Raw genomic sequence first — 17121 nt, forward strand, 5'->3', positions numbered from 1 at the left:
GTCATGAAGGTGTCCAAAAGTTATACTTCTAGTCCTGATTAATTTCTTTTACCTGAAGAACATTACATGTTTTCATTTGAAGAATGCATATTTCTGATATGTATGAAATTATTAAAGATCTGCATAAAAAAATCGATGTATCAAATTTACGGAATTCTAGACCAGCCTTCGGTTTGCAAGTTGAGTACGAACCTACAGATCAGCCTTCAGTTTGCAACTGGTACAGGGATTTTACAAACAAGCCTCAAGTTTGCAATTGGAGTAGAGCTTACAGACCAGCCTAGAGTTTGCAAGCGGAGTAAGGACTTTCAGTTTTAAAATTTTTAAAAATCAGAACTACCTTATTTGCTGCTGATAAAGGAACATGTACATGTTTTCACCTGAGAACGCTGTTTTTTCTCACATATGTGAAAATTATTGCTAATTTGCATAAAGGAAGTCGATCTGTTGATTTTACTCTCCACAAACCGCGGATAATGTTAGGAATGTGTAATACTAGTAGCAAACGACTATTTACATTGTTAATGAGACCGTATAAATTCAGAAATGAGACACCAAATCTCTTCCTGATTCAAAGCGTTAGAAACTTCTATCAATAACTATAAAGACATTTTTTTACTGTTATTAACAACTGGTGTGTGTTATAAAGTTTATTTTATAAGATTTATATCAAAGATTTTATGCATACAGTAGATTACGTCACCCAAAACGTGGAAATTTCATTGAAAAGCAATTCTATTTTCTAGGGGCAAGGGACAGTAAATTTAAAAAAAAAAGAGATCGACAAATTTATTTTGATATCAGTGCGAAAAAGTTCATTAAAAATATATTTTTGAGAAATGCCAGGGAAATGTAGAGCGGATGTATTGTATATACTTTCATCATGAGATATTTTCAGCGTGCAGACTCCTTTGTTTCTACGATAAAAACGAATAAAACTCCGGTTTCAGGTCACTAAATTTTGAGGCAGAAGTGACCTCAAATGCACACCTTGCACATCTTGCGCGGCCTGAACTGTATTATCTGCAAATGACTAACCTAAAACATATGTTTTATTTTAAAGTATGTAACCAGACGAAAATAATGGTGGGAAGAAAAGTGTCACATAACCTTTACTTTTTCCGCAAATGAGCTGAATCCGGACGGATGGATGGATGACCGTTTCCATTTTGTCTGACTTCTCACACTCTTTAAGCGGACACATAACGGTTGAGCGTTTTCGTGATAGACAGCAACCAAAATATTGTTGCCATGCCTATTTCAACATGTATTGCGTCTTATTGGCTGCTTTACCACGTATACACACAAAGACACCCTTATATATACTAGTACTATAAACATTACAGGTACTAATCCATCCAATTCTTAAACCTTTCGTGTTGGTAAAAGGATACTTTTGAGGTAAGAATGGTTCTAGTTTTTGATTTATTGCTATTATCTTAACACATCTTTATTTGTAGAAACAACGGTAATATGTTACAGTGTCATTTAATCATCTTTAAATACAATATGTTTATTTTAGTTTTAACTTTTAACGCAATGAAGAGTAAAAGAACCGTTTATGCAGTCTAAATTTACTTTCAATCTCTCTTGAGAAAGAATGTTTACCTCGCAGCAAACACTTCCCTGACTGTATAATTATAAAATATTGCCCGTCGTCTGATCAAAATGTCTCATTTCAAATTTTCTAGTACCATAGGCTTTAAACTTTACTTTACAAGGAACTTACGCTTATGACCAAATGGGTTTTCTTTATCCAGCACTATATAATTCACTTTCACTGCACCTTGGAGGAAAGAGATATTTGTTTTATTTTGCATGATTATTATGCGCAAGTATTTACCTGGCACTCAAGAATATTCGGTATGTTTCCGCAAATTAATTTTCGCTTTGCGAACGTAAGTTAGCATTATGAATTTTATTATATAAAATGATACATAATGGATAGCACATGGCTCAGTGGATAAGTTATTTTTTTTATTTTTTATTTATTTATTTATTATTTTGCATAATAAACTAGCGGGTAAAATTGTCAGTTTCAGCATGATTTTTAAGGCGCAGTTATTTGAAGAAATATACTAGTTAGCATTCTTCCATGTAGCCTACAGATAAATTATTGTATAAATATTGACCAAGGAAATCACAGATCTAGAAATAATTCGTAGCCAGCTACTTAAAATAGTTAATATTAAACTAAAGAACGAGAAAGTCGTGTCCAAATATATATATATATATATATATATATATATATATATATATATTGGAACTCAAATCGAACCTGTGATCACTTGCGTACGTCTCGGAGTCTTATTATTATACCACCGTGCCTCTGGTTAGCAGTCAGCGACCCGTTTATTATGCTAATGAGACTGAAAGTAAAATACACATACCGAGTACTAACATAAACCAGTCCTCTTTAGGCTAATATATTGTTAAATATTGTTATATAGTTGGTTTTCATCTTGCCTATAAATTTGCAATTGCTCGCACATAAAACATGGTAAAAAGCCTCCATGAATTTTGAAAAGACTGGTCAGAAAAATATTTTCCTGTACTATTATCCTAATCAGGAGAATTCTCAAAATGTATGCTGTCCCCTATGACTTCCGTGCCGTTATAGGGTGGGGAATGGAAATTATTCTTCTGGCTAGATGACAATTAGGTTCTGAACAAACAAACAATTGATACAAAACGATGCAAAGCTGAATTGCCACAGCATAGAAGGTTAATTACTTACGCCATTAAAAAAACTCAGGTTGAATTGGATCCATTAAATAGAACAATTATAGCAAATTCAGCATTAATACAAAAATGTTTGTCCTTTTTTTTCAAAATGACATTTTTAAACGTAAACATCAGTGAAACTTTTGTGAAACACAATGGATGAAGAAACATGCAGGAAGTTACACAGCTTGGTCAAGGAAGGCCGTTTGTTCTACCGAGGTATCCGCCCGTGGCTGAATTAATGCCCGGATTGGCACCACGAACACTGAAAAGTAGGATTATGACCTAAAACTCTGCCAGTGTGATTTACAGCCCAACGAAACAGAAAACATACGTTTATAATAGTGTTAAGCTTATATTCATTTTTTGATAATATTTTTATAGAGTAATATACATTCACAATGAAAAAAATGGACATTTTTTTAAAATTACATTGACTATTTTATCTACAGACCGCTTGTAGAACTGTTTAAAACAAAATATATGTCTTATCTTTGAACTTTTAGTTCGCAAAACATTTACCTGTATCTTCTATACACCATGTTAATTAACGTTTGTAAGTTTTGATACATTTTCTCTTTTTACATTCAATAGTATTACCTAATATCCTCGTTTTTAAAGCCTCGAGATTGCAAGCGCAAGAAAACATTTTTTAAAACATTTAAAACACTATTCTTTGCTTTGTTTTTATTCTAGTTCATGCAAACAAGGCTAACGAGATCAAAATGACCGACAGTCGGAACCCTTGTAAGTATAAACTTGCTTAGTTTAATATTAGCCTAAAGGTTAAATAGCAGACGACAAATTATTTACCCTTCGCTTGCGTTGCAAAAACCAGTTTTATACTGCGTAGATCATTGTACTTGTTGAGCTTTGGTTAGATTTGAAAAGTAGCATAAACCTATGGTGATTTTTTTTTTAAATTACCAATATTCCGCTAGGCTGTCCAAATATGCGTAATGACATAGTTAGGAAAGCCCTACTTTCAATACTGCACATGATCTTAAGTGATCAGATTCAATAATATTTCCTCCTAATTTAACCATCAAACCTGTTGCAAAAATAAGAAAAAACAATTTTCGAAAGTAAGATTTAACAAAACATTAATGTATTCCATGTTAGTAACAAAAATGTGGCAGCCATATTAAAAGAAAGTTATTATAATAGCATTTAAATCCTTTATTAGCTTACGTTATAATAATGTCTTCCACATTTATCGGGAGAGACATATTGATTTAGTGCTTTCCGACTGTAAGTTGGTCCATCTTTAAGTCTGTATCACTGTATGTCACAAAGTCTGTCCACGCAATTCATCCGAACATCATTAGGCGGATTTACACCACACTTTACAAGAGTGATAATTGCCGAGCCTAGCTGTACACATCGTCAGAATTTTCCGGTTTGGTTATTTTCAGTGAAGTTATGGCCCTTGATTCATCAAATTTTATAATATTTTGGCCACTTTTCTTGTATTATTGGGCGGATTTCCAACGAACCTTGCAGGAGTGATCAGTACCAAGCCCCTTATTATGCATATTGTTGCATGTTCCGGTTCAGTGATTTCAGTGGAGTTATGGCCTTTGATTTGCCATAGTTGTATCTTGTCCGCGCAGATGAGCAGATACCACCGGGAGGAATTACGCTAAATTTCACAAACGTGATCATTGCTAAATCTAGTTGTGCATTTCGTCGGCATGTTCTGCTTCGGTGATTTTCAGCAGAGTTATGTTCCCTTGATTCGTCATATTTTATGATGTTTTGGCTACTTCTTTGACATGATAGGACGGATTTCCCCCTAACCTTACAGGAGTCATCAGTGCCAAGTTTTATTATACATTTTACCGGTATGTTCCGGTTCAGTGACTTTCAGGGGAGCTGTGGAATCTTATGATATTTTGCAACTTCTCTTACATCATTGGCCAGAATTCCACCAAAAATTACAGGACTTATCAGTGCCAAGCCAAGTTATGTATATCGTCGTCATGTCCCAATTCAGTGTTTTACAGTGTTTACACTAATTGCTGTATACCGTTAGGGTGAATTTCATCTAACCTTACGAGTGAAAGGTGTGAAGCGTAGTTGTGCATATCATCGTCGTGTTCTAATTTCATGATTTTCAGCGGAGCCGTGGCCCTCGATTTGTCGAATTCTTTGATATATGTGCTACTTTTCCTATTACATTAGCTAGAATTGCACCTAAGTTTACAGGAATTACCAATTCCAAGCCTAGTTGTGTATATCGTTGGAAATCTGTCGTATATTTACTTTTGTTTTATTTGTGGCATTATACATTTGCTGCATGGTAAGCGGTGGGAAACATACGTTTTTTTCTGCAAAACAGTCTCTAAATTTATCAGAACTTTAGTTCAGTTTGCTTTGAGCATAATACACAATACACCAGGTGCTGTAGCTTTTTTCTTCTATCTGTGTTTCATATAGGATGCGTTAAATTATACTACTCCCGCCACTTTGGTCCTATAGTGACCGTCTACGGCTTGACACTATAACTTTGAAAACAATACCAGCATAGTGTAGTACTCAAAGTCTGACATCTTATCAATGTCTAGAGGAACATAAATTATTGCTCTTCCTTGTTTAGGACATAACTTTGATTGTACTTAAACTTGGTATAACTGCACTCAGCCGTTGGTTTAATTTGTCACCTCACATTTTACAAAGGGTAAATGGCCTAAGGCATTACGTTGCCAGTTGAAAATTGAAATAGCAACATATGATCGAAAAATAAAACAGTTAATGACTCATGTCTAACATTTTATCACAGATAAACTTTAATACAAAAACATTTTTAAACATTCAGTTTTAGCAGTAATGAGCTACACCTCTTACAAGAAATATGATTTTAGCTTTAAAATGATCAGAATGCATCTTCAGTCAAACACACACAAAATCACTATTGTATTATATATATAGAATAATGCATTATCTGATAATAATATTTGAAACTTGCAAGTGACCAATTAGTTTTGTGTTGGTGTATGTCAAAGCAAGTGCAAAGAATCCGTTATGCATGCACGTCTTACAGGTCATGTTCAGTACATGTCGTACTGCATTTATTTCGGACACATTGTCCTGGCCATATCTCTGTGACCCTTAATCTGATTTCATTTCTTGTTCGGGCCAAAATATGTTTCCAATAATCCGAATTTGTTTCAGATTTGGTATTAGTATATATCACAACATTTTGGTGTGGAATGTACATAATCGTACCAATATTCAAGATCAAAATGACCTTAAATTCTTGTCATAACTTAATGCAATTGACAGAAGTGTATTCACGGTATTAATATACTACAACAAAGTGCGGAGCTTGAACGCAATTAAGAATCAGAAACACGCTGTCAAAATTGTTTTCTTAACTAATCAAAATAGTCTGGAAATTCAAAGTGTCGCTATTACTTCCATCGGCATTCTTTGAAGTATTATAACAGTGGTGCTGCCTTTTTAACATTATTATCATTTGTCTTTTCTCTTATATTATAATAACCTTTAGACTGGTGCCGGCAAGAGATTCTGATTCTGCCTTTGCGTCCAGTGCAGATCAATATCAGCCTGCACATTCGTGCAGGCTGATCATGGTCTGCACTGTTCGCTATTCAGTCAGTAAATTTTCAGTGAACACCCCTTCGAATAATAAATGATACTGCCTAAACTGACTGATGGGCCAGTCCATTTTAGAAATTTAGCAGGCTAAAGGTTAAGAGAACTCAATGGTAACCTTGTTATGGAAAATATTGGTCTGACAGTAGCTACATTCAATTTGATTGATGATACATTTGATTTCACAGTACAGAACGGGGATGCCAGGGAGCTCGGTGACAGTCTATGTGAAGATTTTACCATTTCTGTCGAATCTGCCGATATTCCAAAAGGAGTTTGTAGTGGTATAATACATGTTAAACTTCTGGGTGATGATGGAATTGTTGGAGAAGAAGAAGAGTTAGCTGCTTTGGAATTCCCTAAAGAAATCAAAAGAGGCCACAAGCATACTTTCCAAATGAACTGCAAGATGGTGAGGGTGTTTAATGCACGTACTTATAAAACATCAATGTACACAAAAAAAATATGTGAGGCAAATTTTAACACTGTGTATTGATTTACCGAGTGAATTAAGTGTGGTGATATTCCATATCATTATAACACTTTTATATTCCTTCCATTTCATCAAAGTGTAAGGGCAGAACTAATCAGTCGGAAAAATAGAATTATGTTTCCCATGGTGTTTTTGAATAAATAAAGGGGCCTCCTTGGCCGAGTAGTTAAGTTTGCTGACTTCGAATCACATGCCTTCGAATCACCTAAAATGGTTCGAGCCTCACATGGGGCGTTGATTTCTTCATGTGAGGAAGCCATCCATCTGGCTTACGGAAGGTCGGTGGTTCTACCCAGGTGCCTACTCATGATGAAATGGAGCAAGGAATGGTACCTGGTGTCTTCTTCCACCTTCGAAGCTGGAAAGTCGCCATATGACCTATAATTATGTCGGTGCGACGTTTAACCAAACAAGAAAATTAATTAATAAAAAATATACTTTTAAATCGGTGTAATTGTTGCAAGTGCATTCGTTCACGTTCGTTCACGAAGACGAACCTCCACATGTCATGGTTCCAGAATTATTTTAGAACCACAAACAACATTACCTTTAACGATACTCTTTCAAAGAATTGTTTTATATTTATGCCTTCCACTTTGTAAGTGCTCCAAAACGTATGTGTACTAGACAGTCTCCCTGTCTCTATAATCTGTTAGGAAGCATGTCAATATCTAGAATTAGAAGGTACCCACAGAAAGTTTTTATTCATGGCCCTGGTTGAAATATTAAGTAAGAAAATGTTATTTTAGAGGTCATCTTTTCGTTCCTTAGACCAGATATATCCTTTGTGATATCATTTCGTTTTTCTCCAAACAGATGAATGTCATTGGAATTAACATACGTGGGGATATGATGGTCGGCAAAGTCGGTTGGAATATTGATAGAATGACTGTACAGAAGACGATGGGAGGCACAGAAGCTATTATTCCCATTTTCACCAGTATCAAAAGCGGCCGGAGTTACACATTTATGGTCAATGATGTTGAGTTGCCGCAAAATTCTTCAAGAAAAGGTACAATATGATACAGAACTAGCTTGACAGCAAGAAGTTCTTCATTATCTCATTTTGCGTACGTAGCGAGAGTTATCTATAAGAACTGTTTAATGATATTTCCCTCTGCCTTAAAGATTTCATTAATTCATTAAAAGCACTTGTAAATTATTCTATACAATTATATTAAGGGGAAATAGGACAGTTGCTTGGGTTTTTTATATAGGCAAAGAAGGAAAAAATTTAACTAGCGGAGAGAATGTTTTTAAACTTTGCATGATCATAGAGCATCATATTAGAAAACAAATGTATGCAAAAAAAAATTGGGGGTCCCGGTGCTACTTTTTGAGTTATCTGCCCCCGAAGTTTTTTGCTCTTTTAGGTCATTTTCAAGGGCAGATAACTCAAAATCTAGCAAAAGGATACCTTATTTCATTTCACATTATTTTTTGTTTTTACATTTCCAGTCATTATGCAAAGTTTAAAACCATTCTATTAAACAGAATTTTTGCCGTGTTTCAATGAGTAAACATACTGCATTTTTCTTGAAAAAGGGGCATAATTGGAAGAATTTTTTTATTTGTTTGCGTAAGCGACTATAGAATAAAGTGCGTCTCATAGAATTCCTGCAAATTTTATACAGTTGCAGAAAATAAAGTATCAAACACTAATCTGAAATCAAATAAAGTGTAACTAACTATTACCTTGAGTTATCTGCCCTTGAAAATGACCTAATAGAGCAAAAAACTCGCATTCAGGGGCAGATAACTCAAAAAGTAGCACCGTGACCTCCATTTTTTTGGCATAAATTTGTTTCTAATATGATGATAACCAACCCAATCACATCATACTTGCAGACAAGTCCTAGTACTATCCTCCTAAAGCTAAGCGCCAGGCGAGGAAGCTACTAGTACCATTTTTCACGTCATTGGAATGGCGCGGCCAGGGACCGAACCCACACTACTAGGCTACCGAGTCGGTAAGTGCTGAACTTCATATGGATGGGTATCTGACTGCAATAAGAAGTGGCTCCTGGTTAAGTTGAGACATCTTTGTCAGGGCGATTTAATATCTTGGCAAAGATTGTATTTAGCAATCAACCGGTTTACTTTTGCTAAATTATAAAGATCTGTTTGACTTTGGACTTCAGGGGTCCCTATAAAGATTTTATTAATCATCCTTCACAACAGCGGTCTTAAGTGCCGTGTATCGGCGTTAAAAAGCCGCCTCGTACATGGATGTTAAAAGAGTTCGCTGTGAAGGCTGTGTTAGAGAACGAGTCATATCATTAATTCACATAAACAGACTCAATCAATGAAATCTGTAAAAAGATCCCTTGGAAGCATAGAATGCAAAAAAAAACGAATAACAGCAGACTCGATTGATTGAGTCTGTTCATGAGAGGTAATAAAATGTGGAACACCTTTCAAGCCCCTTGCTATGATTCCAAAAATATCTTATTAGAGATTTGATTGCACGGTATGTTGTAGGATGAATGAAAATGTAATCATCAGAAAGATAGTAACCACCGCTGCTTCCATTGAAAGACAAGGCATGTCTTTTATGTTGTAATTTCAGTTCATCTTTGCAAATGTGTGCAGTATATAATGTTCATGCCTGTAGTCTCGATGCTTTTGCAGAAATACAGTACACTGGTTTCTAATTTCTCACAAATAAAAACCTAACGAATCTGACCGTATGATTTCACAGATAAGCACTGCATTGAGGGGGAGAGCAACATTACCACGGTAGGCAACCTGTCATACTATCCACAAAGATATCAACAGATCAAACGACTATTTTTCTAAGATACTTACTTTTATCAATTTCAGAGGACAGAAAAGAATATTTTAAGGAAATGGGACTTCTGTATGAACTGTCTGATGAGCAATACCCAGGTTGTCCACCGTTGGTAAAGAAGTTACCGAAAGTCGAACAGTTTTCCCATGTTTATAAAGATAAAATTATAAAAGAATCTGTTCAGGTAGGTTTGGATGCTGTATGCCGTGAACTTCCAGATAAGCTATTACATCAGCTGGGCCCATTTCAAACGATAGATGATATACAAAAGTTGTATGATTGTGATTTTCCAGAACCTTCGAACCTAAACAGGCAAGTAATATAATATAATCTCACTAATATAATAAAGTTATTATAACAGAAGCATAATCTCGGATGTTGTATTCGACTTTTAGAATTTCGGTTTATTTTGCTGTTTTCTTACCATACCTCTGTTGTTACTAAATGGATTTGATTATAAATGATATCTATTGATCTTTGATATTTTATTTAATATCTATGTTTTTATTTTGTGAGTAGAATTTTCAAGAACTTGATTACCCAAGTTGCTAAAGTGCCAGGTGTGATCCGGTTTGGTTACATATACGAAAACCGAATATAACATTCAAGATCCAAATACTGCTTCGGTGTATTAAAGATATTTCTAATCGAAACTGAATTAAGATTATTCAGATTAATAACAAAACAGTGTTAAAATCAGTAATTTAAAATTTTATTTTTGAAGGGTCGTGAAGCTTGCTTTTCATATTTAGCTCCATTATACGAAATATGGAGAATTGTCCTACTCGACCAGGCGTCGTCGTCTTTGGCGTCCGCACCTTGGTTAAAGTTTTGATACACTTTTCCTTTATCGCTGTAGTTGCTTGATGGATTTGTTTCAAGCTGAAAATAGTTATTTATCTCAATCACCTGCATCATTTGGCACTAGGGCCATACCTCGTGCACCAGTCTTTATGAATTATCCCCCATTTTTACTTAGAACTTCACGTTTAAGTTTTGTTGCACTTTCACTCTATCTTAATTATTACTAAATGGATTTGATTCATTGATGCATTTGTGATGAATGTTCACTAATCTCTATAATTACAGAAAGGATTCGATTCAAATTTAATATAGTTGTTTCACTTCATCACGTACACTATATAGCACAAGAGGTATAAGTCTTGCACCAATATTTCATGTATCATCCCCCTTTTTACTTATAATTTCAGATTGAAGTTTTGGTGCACTTTCACTCTACCTCAGTTATTACTAAATTAATTTGATTCAAACTTGAAATAGTTGTTCAACATCATCACCAATATCATTTGACACAAGGGGCATAACTTTCGTTATTACTTCATGAATTATCCACATTTTACTCCAAACTTAAGGTTAAAGTTTTGATGCACTTTCACCCTATTTTATTACCCGATGAATTTGATTCAAAGTTAAAACAGTTGTTCCACATCATTACGCACATTATATGAGAGAAGGGCCATAACTCCTGCACAATATTTTATGAATCATGCCCGCTATTACTTTGATGCTTTTTCACCATACCTCTGTTGTTACAAAATGGATTTGATTATAATTGATATGCATTGATCTGTTATTACTTAATATATCTGACACAGACTTATCTTTCTCTGTGTCATTACTTCACACTTTAGACATAGACTTAAGCTATTGTCCAATACCTTCATCCACTTTGGAGACATTGAACACTCCAGTGATAGCTCCGGCTTCCTCAGATGTGCCCAGTTTTACAGTCGAGCATCGATATAGTCGAGCACTCTGTCTTCTTTGACAGCTCTTGTTTAAAAGTGATTGTGTTTCAAAATGATATTATACGGCATTTATGTGCTTGTTATTACTTGTGATATATGACTTGTCCGATCCTATAGATCAAAATTGGTAATCAGTCAAATTTCCCTTAACTTTTATTTTATATGGTTATGTACTCTGCTAGAAAACATGACTTTCTGGAACACTTCTATTGAAACTGATATGTTTTCTATCGCAATACAGGATTTTCCTGAACTCTTCAATCTGAAGGGGTATGAAACTGAGATGAGGGACCAGTTATTAAAAAACAGGTCTGTGTTCAAACTTCCACCACAAATGATTGTAACTTTAAACAATACATTTCTGAGCCCTTCAGTATAAAAGGATAATCTAAATAATATATTGCAGGACTTTCCTGAAACTTCAATGTAACAGCGTTAAGATGTAAGTACTTGCATGAGCTCTTGAACTTCTTAATGCCTGAAAAGAAGTTGATTTATATAAAAGCCACTCTCAACGCTGAAAGAGTGTTTAATTAAAATCGGACCATTATCTAAAAAGATATGGCAGTTTGAAATTTAAGAACATGGCTGATCATGGTAGCAACCATTTTAGTGTGTTTATGACGTCATTTACACACTGATGAATTCTAAATTTAGCTAAAAATCTTCTTTGTAGATTAATTTCTAAAATATCTTGAGTTCAAGATGCAAAACATTTCATTTTAGTTAAAAATGATTGTGGAAAAGGCAGAGAAATCGGTTACAGAAATAAGTAAATTTAGATAGAACTTTGAGGATCTGTCGTTTTAAGATAAGATAAGATTCATTTTGAGTCGGCATAAAAAAAAACAAATAAACATGTTGCTTACGGTGATGCCATGGAAACAAAATGCCACTTTGGTGAAATAATGAAATGTTATTTGAAAGCCGATTTTGAAATTTGATTTCACTGCTTTAAATGACGTAAGAAATCCTAGCAGACAGTATTAACATTAGAACAACACTGTATTTCGCTTTAAAACAAAATACTTTCTGGAATATTCAGTCATAACTTGAGAAAGTTTAGTTTAATACAATATAAGAGTTTTAATGTAAAAAGGGGCTTTCTTGTAACGTTGAATATACAGGGAAACAATCGATAAAATAAAGGATTTTTTTAAATCTGCAATTTAAGGTTATTTAAATTAATAATGTTTATGTAGGACTTCCTCAAACCCTTAAATATACAGGAGCAATGTATGATTTGCCATGACTTCTTCTGAATCTTCAAATAAGATGGTTGTACAAGCAAATGATATGGAAGCAAGTAATTTCACAAAACAGGACCTTACCTACTCTTCAAATCTAAAGATGCAACTAGTGCCATACAATCCTTGCGCCCATGTACAAAGATTAAATGTTCTAGCCTTCTGAAGTTGAAACCAACTGCTGAAGAACTTTTTTCAAACTTTCGTATTTTTTTCATAAAGTAAGCGCCTGTTTACAAAAATTATTATAAATATTGATCTTCTCAACAGCTGGTGTTTCTGAATCGCTTTTAACGTGGTATGACCAAACACCACCCAATAATTTTAATATGAAAATTATACTGTTAAAGTTCTATATTTGACACCATCGTGTGAAATATTTATTGCACTTTCTCTTCACGACCCCTCTATTTTCAGACGGAATACATAATTATTCATTATTTTTATTTCTCTGTGTCACTTTAACATGTAAGGGTAGAAAGAAAAACATACCATTTGATGAATTCATTTCACTTTTATATACGTATATGGAAGTGTATTTTGCTTTAATGTCCCATAAAGCTCGTATGGAAAGAAAAAATGTATACGATTCTTTTAAAAATAAGTAAAAGTGAACTTTAAGGGGCTAGAGGGCGTGGACGGTAACATGCATTTCCATTATCGTCCATGAAACCCGCCCGCTTAGCTCAGTAGGTAGAGCGTCGGTCTACGGATCGCGGGGTCGCGAGTTCGATCCTCGGGCTGGGCGTGTGTTCTCCGTGACTATTTGATAAACGACATTGTGTCTGAAATCATTAGTCCTCCACCTCTGATTCATGTGGAGAAGTTGGCAGTTACTTGCGGAGAACAGGTTTGTACTGGTACAGAATTCAGGAACACTGGTTAGGTTAACTGCCCGCCGTTACATAACTGAAATACTGTTGAAAAACGGCGTTAAATCCAAAACAAACAAACAAACAAATTACCGTCCATGAACAGGCTCAATCAAATCGAACCTGCAAGATTTTCGTTTTTGTCGTGTTGGGCGACCTATGGAGTTTTCACTTGTTCTATTTTATTACGCTTAAATATCGCTCTTCATTATGTTTTATCCTGTCTGAATAATTCTGGAACCATTATAATTGCAACAGTTACTTAGTATTCGTTACCTAGCGTTTTAACGTAGGTGAACTCAATTTTTTCTTTTAAAATTCACAAAATTTAACATTTCTTTTAATTTGCAGGTGGCGAAATGATGTTTTCTTCGGATTTCAACGCTTGATGGGTAATAACTGCAGCACCATTTGTGTTTGTACAAAGATACCAGAAAATCTTGTTGTTGATAATGTAAAGCTAAAGCTTTCTCTTGAAGGCAAGCAGGTGGAAGAAGCGCTTGCTGGTAAAAGAATTTTCATAATCGATTACAAGATTCTTGAGGGCCTACCAACAAAACAGGGTTACATCATTACCGCCCCGATTGCTTTATTTTACCAGCGTGATGATGGCATATTAGTACCAATTGCCATTCAGCTATTTCAGAAAAAAGGGATGCCTGTGTTTTATCCAGATGATCCTGAAAATGTGTGGATTCTGGCAAAGATGTGGTTCAACGTAGCCGATGCGAATTACCACGAGTCAGTTGCTCATCTTGGCTTCACTCACATGAAGATGGAAGGAATTGTCGCTTGTACTTACAGAACAATATACAAGACTCATCCTATATACAAACTTCTGATGCCCCATTTTCTGTACCTACTTGCCATAAATAGCAATGGTCTTCCGGTATTACTGGGCAAAGATGGGTTCGTGAGCAAGGTTCTAGCCTTAGGTCCGACAGGAATGGTGGAGCTCATAAGAAAGAAAAACAAGGATTGGCGATTGGACCGAGATGGCGACCTGGTTAATGATCTGAGAAATAGGGGTGTTTACGATCCAAATTTGCTTCCACATTACTATTACCGGGACGACGCCTTAGAACTGAACGCATGCATTCGTTCGTATGTGACAAAATACCTTGATCTCTACTACAAGTCGGACAATGATGTCAAAAAGGACGAGGAGCTACAAAATTGGAGGAAGGAAATTATTGCCCCAGTAAAAGATCAAGGGCTTGGTATGTTGGGTGTCTACGGAGACAACGACGAATTCAGCACAAAAGACCAAGTATCGCGCACTTTGACAAACATAATATTTACGTGCAGCGCCCAGCACGCAGCCGTCAATTTCCGCCAGTATGAAGAATACGCATATCCACCAAACTACCCCGCCATCCTTCAAGGAAAACCACCAAAGAACAAAAGCAGAATCGACGATAAGCAACTACTCAAATATCTACCAGACAAAACAACAACGTATGACACCTTGATTATCACAAGTATTTTGAGTATGAGGGCAATGAATAAGCTTGGGGATTTTGAGGTTTGCTACATCACTGACAAAAATGCAGTTGAAGTGGTTAAAGAGTTCCAAGCGAACCTCAAACGAATTGCCAAGTCAAATAAAGTCAAAAATCAAACAAGACTGGAGAGATATACTTGTCTGAGTCCAGATCTGGTACCAAACTCTATTAGTATCTAACTGATGCAGGACTATTGACAAATGTTTAAAATTGTCAGCAATTACATATAATCTAGAAAGACGGAGTGAAACATATAACTCATACAAACTTTTGATTGTATAAACTGTTACAAACTTACTTGATTTCATAGTTTTCACTGTCTGAAACATATTATTTGAAATATTTACCCAGTATCTGAAAACATGTAATCTTGGAGATCTCTTTAGTAGGGAAATTGTATATTTGAAAGACAATAGATGATTTAACATGTCTGGCCTGAAAGTGTTAATCTGAAAGTTGATCTATATATGTATGTACAAGAACGTTTTTTTACAGACAATATTCTTTATGAATACATATACTTCAATTCTACCGATTAAGTTATGTGAATTATTTACATGTATTTTGAAATTTAGTTAGTACCATGTTTTACTATGTATTCAGTATGCAAATGTAATGGAAATATATCATGTTGTATCCAGTATGTGTTTTGTTTTATTTAAATATTCTCCCGTTTTTTTTTTTTTTTTTTTTTTGTTTTTTTTTTATTTGCATTGATTCTATTACTTTTCGAAGCTGTCTGATTCAAAAGGAGTGTCTTTGTAACAATTCGTAGACGTTCTCCTGTAAAAGACTTTTTCTAATCGCTTTATGGATCCTCATCATATGTGGTTTGTAGCACAAGTGTCTCTTAAATCGAACAAACATTTCCGATCCGCTGTACACATTTTTTTTCCGCTCCCAGATATACATGGGAGGTTACAGCTTCCGCCTCCCTGCACACGTGCGGGGATAATTACAACTGAAACATAACAAACATGAAGTGAAATATCAAATTTGATTTAGCATGTTCATCTGTCCTATAGTATCAAAAGTATCCCTGATGAGGTCCTTGATTCTGAATAATACCCTAGGCTGGAATCAGGAAAGTGAGAAAGCTCTCTATCTTGATACTATTATATGTAGATGATCAAATGCTGGCTCAACTTAAAATCATTGTTGCTAAATATACATGTGATTGGCACTGTACAGTCATGTTGCAAAGATTTGATAGTATAGCTTCATATGGACATAGATTATAACTAACAGATAATAACTGATAAAAGATATTTGTAAATAATAAACAGTAAATCCCCCGTCAGAGTTTACGTAACAAATTGTCAGTGAAACTGAAGAAAAGAAAAACGATAAAATTAGCTAGTTTAATGTTGGATATGATATGTTGATATATTTAGATTCTGAAGGACCTGTTTACCTAGAAGCTAGCCCAAAGGTAGGGGTAACTGTTATACAATTTGGATAAATTGAGGTTTTATTAATATTTTAGGATTAAAGTCTAGGTACTGGTAAAAGTAACAAGTTGCTGCTACTTTCGCTGAAAACGATAAGAATTCATAATAATTTTATGTACCGTCAAAGTAAATAGTACACTGCTTTCGTCCATAGATCGGTAGATGACGGTACGAATGGGTTACTATAAATCTGAGTTCTTCGAACTGTTGTTGCATATTCATCATTGTTTCTTATATCTCTGCTACAAGAGGAGGAAATATATCTGCAAAGAATTTAGGGAGTAGACTATTTTGGCTTTATATACTGTAATAAGCATATTTCTTGAACTAGATTTTGTATTGAGACAGATCTTGTTTATCCTGTAACTATACGCGCTGCTTCGCCAGGTGTAATTTTGCTTAAGAATGTTTTTGTTGTACAGTCCATCCATCCCATTTGATAGATGTATATTCTAATATAGGTCTCATATATGAAATATTAATCTGATTCAGAGTAGATCTTCTAGCCTGATTTTTAGTGCTCTCATTGAAGCAAACAGTAAAAAGCAAGGATCTGCATCTTGGAAACATTTTGTAAAAACAACCAGGGACAGTTGTTTCCCTTTAATAGTATTAAATAAAATACTACATCGTAAGCCATTGCAATAAAAA

General features: G+C 34.8%; 1 protein-coding gene across 1 annotated transcript; it reads left to right on the forward strand.

Annotated features, from left to right (window-relative positions):
- Nucleotides 1-728: 728 nt before the first annotated feature.
- Nucleotides 729-15660, forward strand: LOC123551042 (allene oxide synthase-lipoxygenase protein-like). Its single transcript, XM_045339676.2, has 6 exons — nt 729-1401; nt 3421-3471; nt 6531-6754; nt 7652-7847; nt 9659-9938; nt 13866-15660. The coding sequence occupies exons 2-6, from the start codon at nt 3450-3452 to the stop codon at nt 15196-15198; spliced, it is 2055 nt and encodes a 684-aa protein (XP_045195611.2). The 5' UTR covers nt 729-1401; nt 3421-3449; the 3' UTR covers nt 15199-15660.
- Nucleotides 15661-17121: the final 1461 nt, after the last annotated feature.

Source organism: Mercenaria mercenaria, chromosome 4 (genome assembly GCF_021730395.1).
Source record: "Mercenaria mercenaria strain notata chromosome 4, MADL_Memer_1, whole genome shotgun sequence".
In the NCBI taxonomy this organism is placed as follows: Eukaryota; Metazoa; Mollusca; class Bivalvia; order Venerida; family Veneridae; genus Mercenaria; species Mercenaria mercenaria.

Coding starts and splice junctions, on each gene's coding strand:
- LOC123551042 (XM_045339676.2), top strand. CDS start 3,450: ATGACCGACAGTCGGAACCCTT. Junction 6,755..7,651: donor TCCAAATGAACTGCAAGATG/GTGAGGGTGTTT, acceptor TTCTCCAAACAG/ATGAATGTCATTGGAATTAA. Junction 9,939..13,865: donor GAACCTTCGAACCTAAACAG/GCAAGTAATATA, acceptor TTTAATTTGCAG/GTGGCGAAATGATGTTTTCT.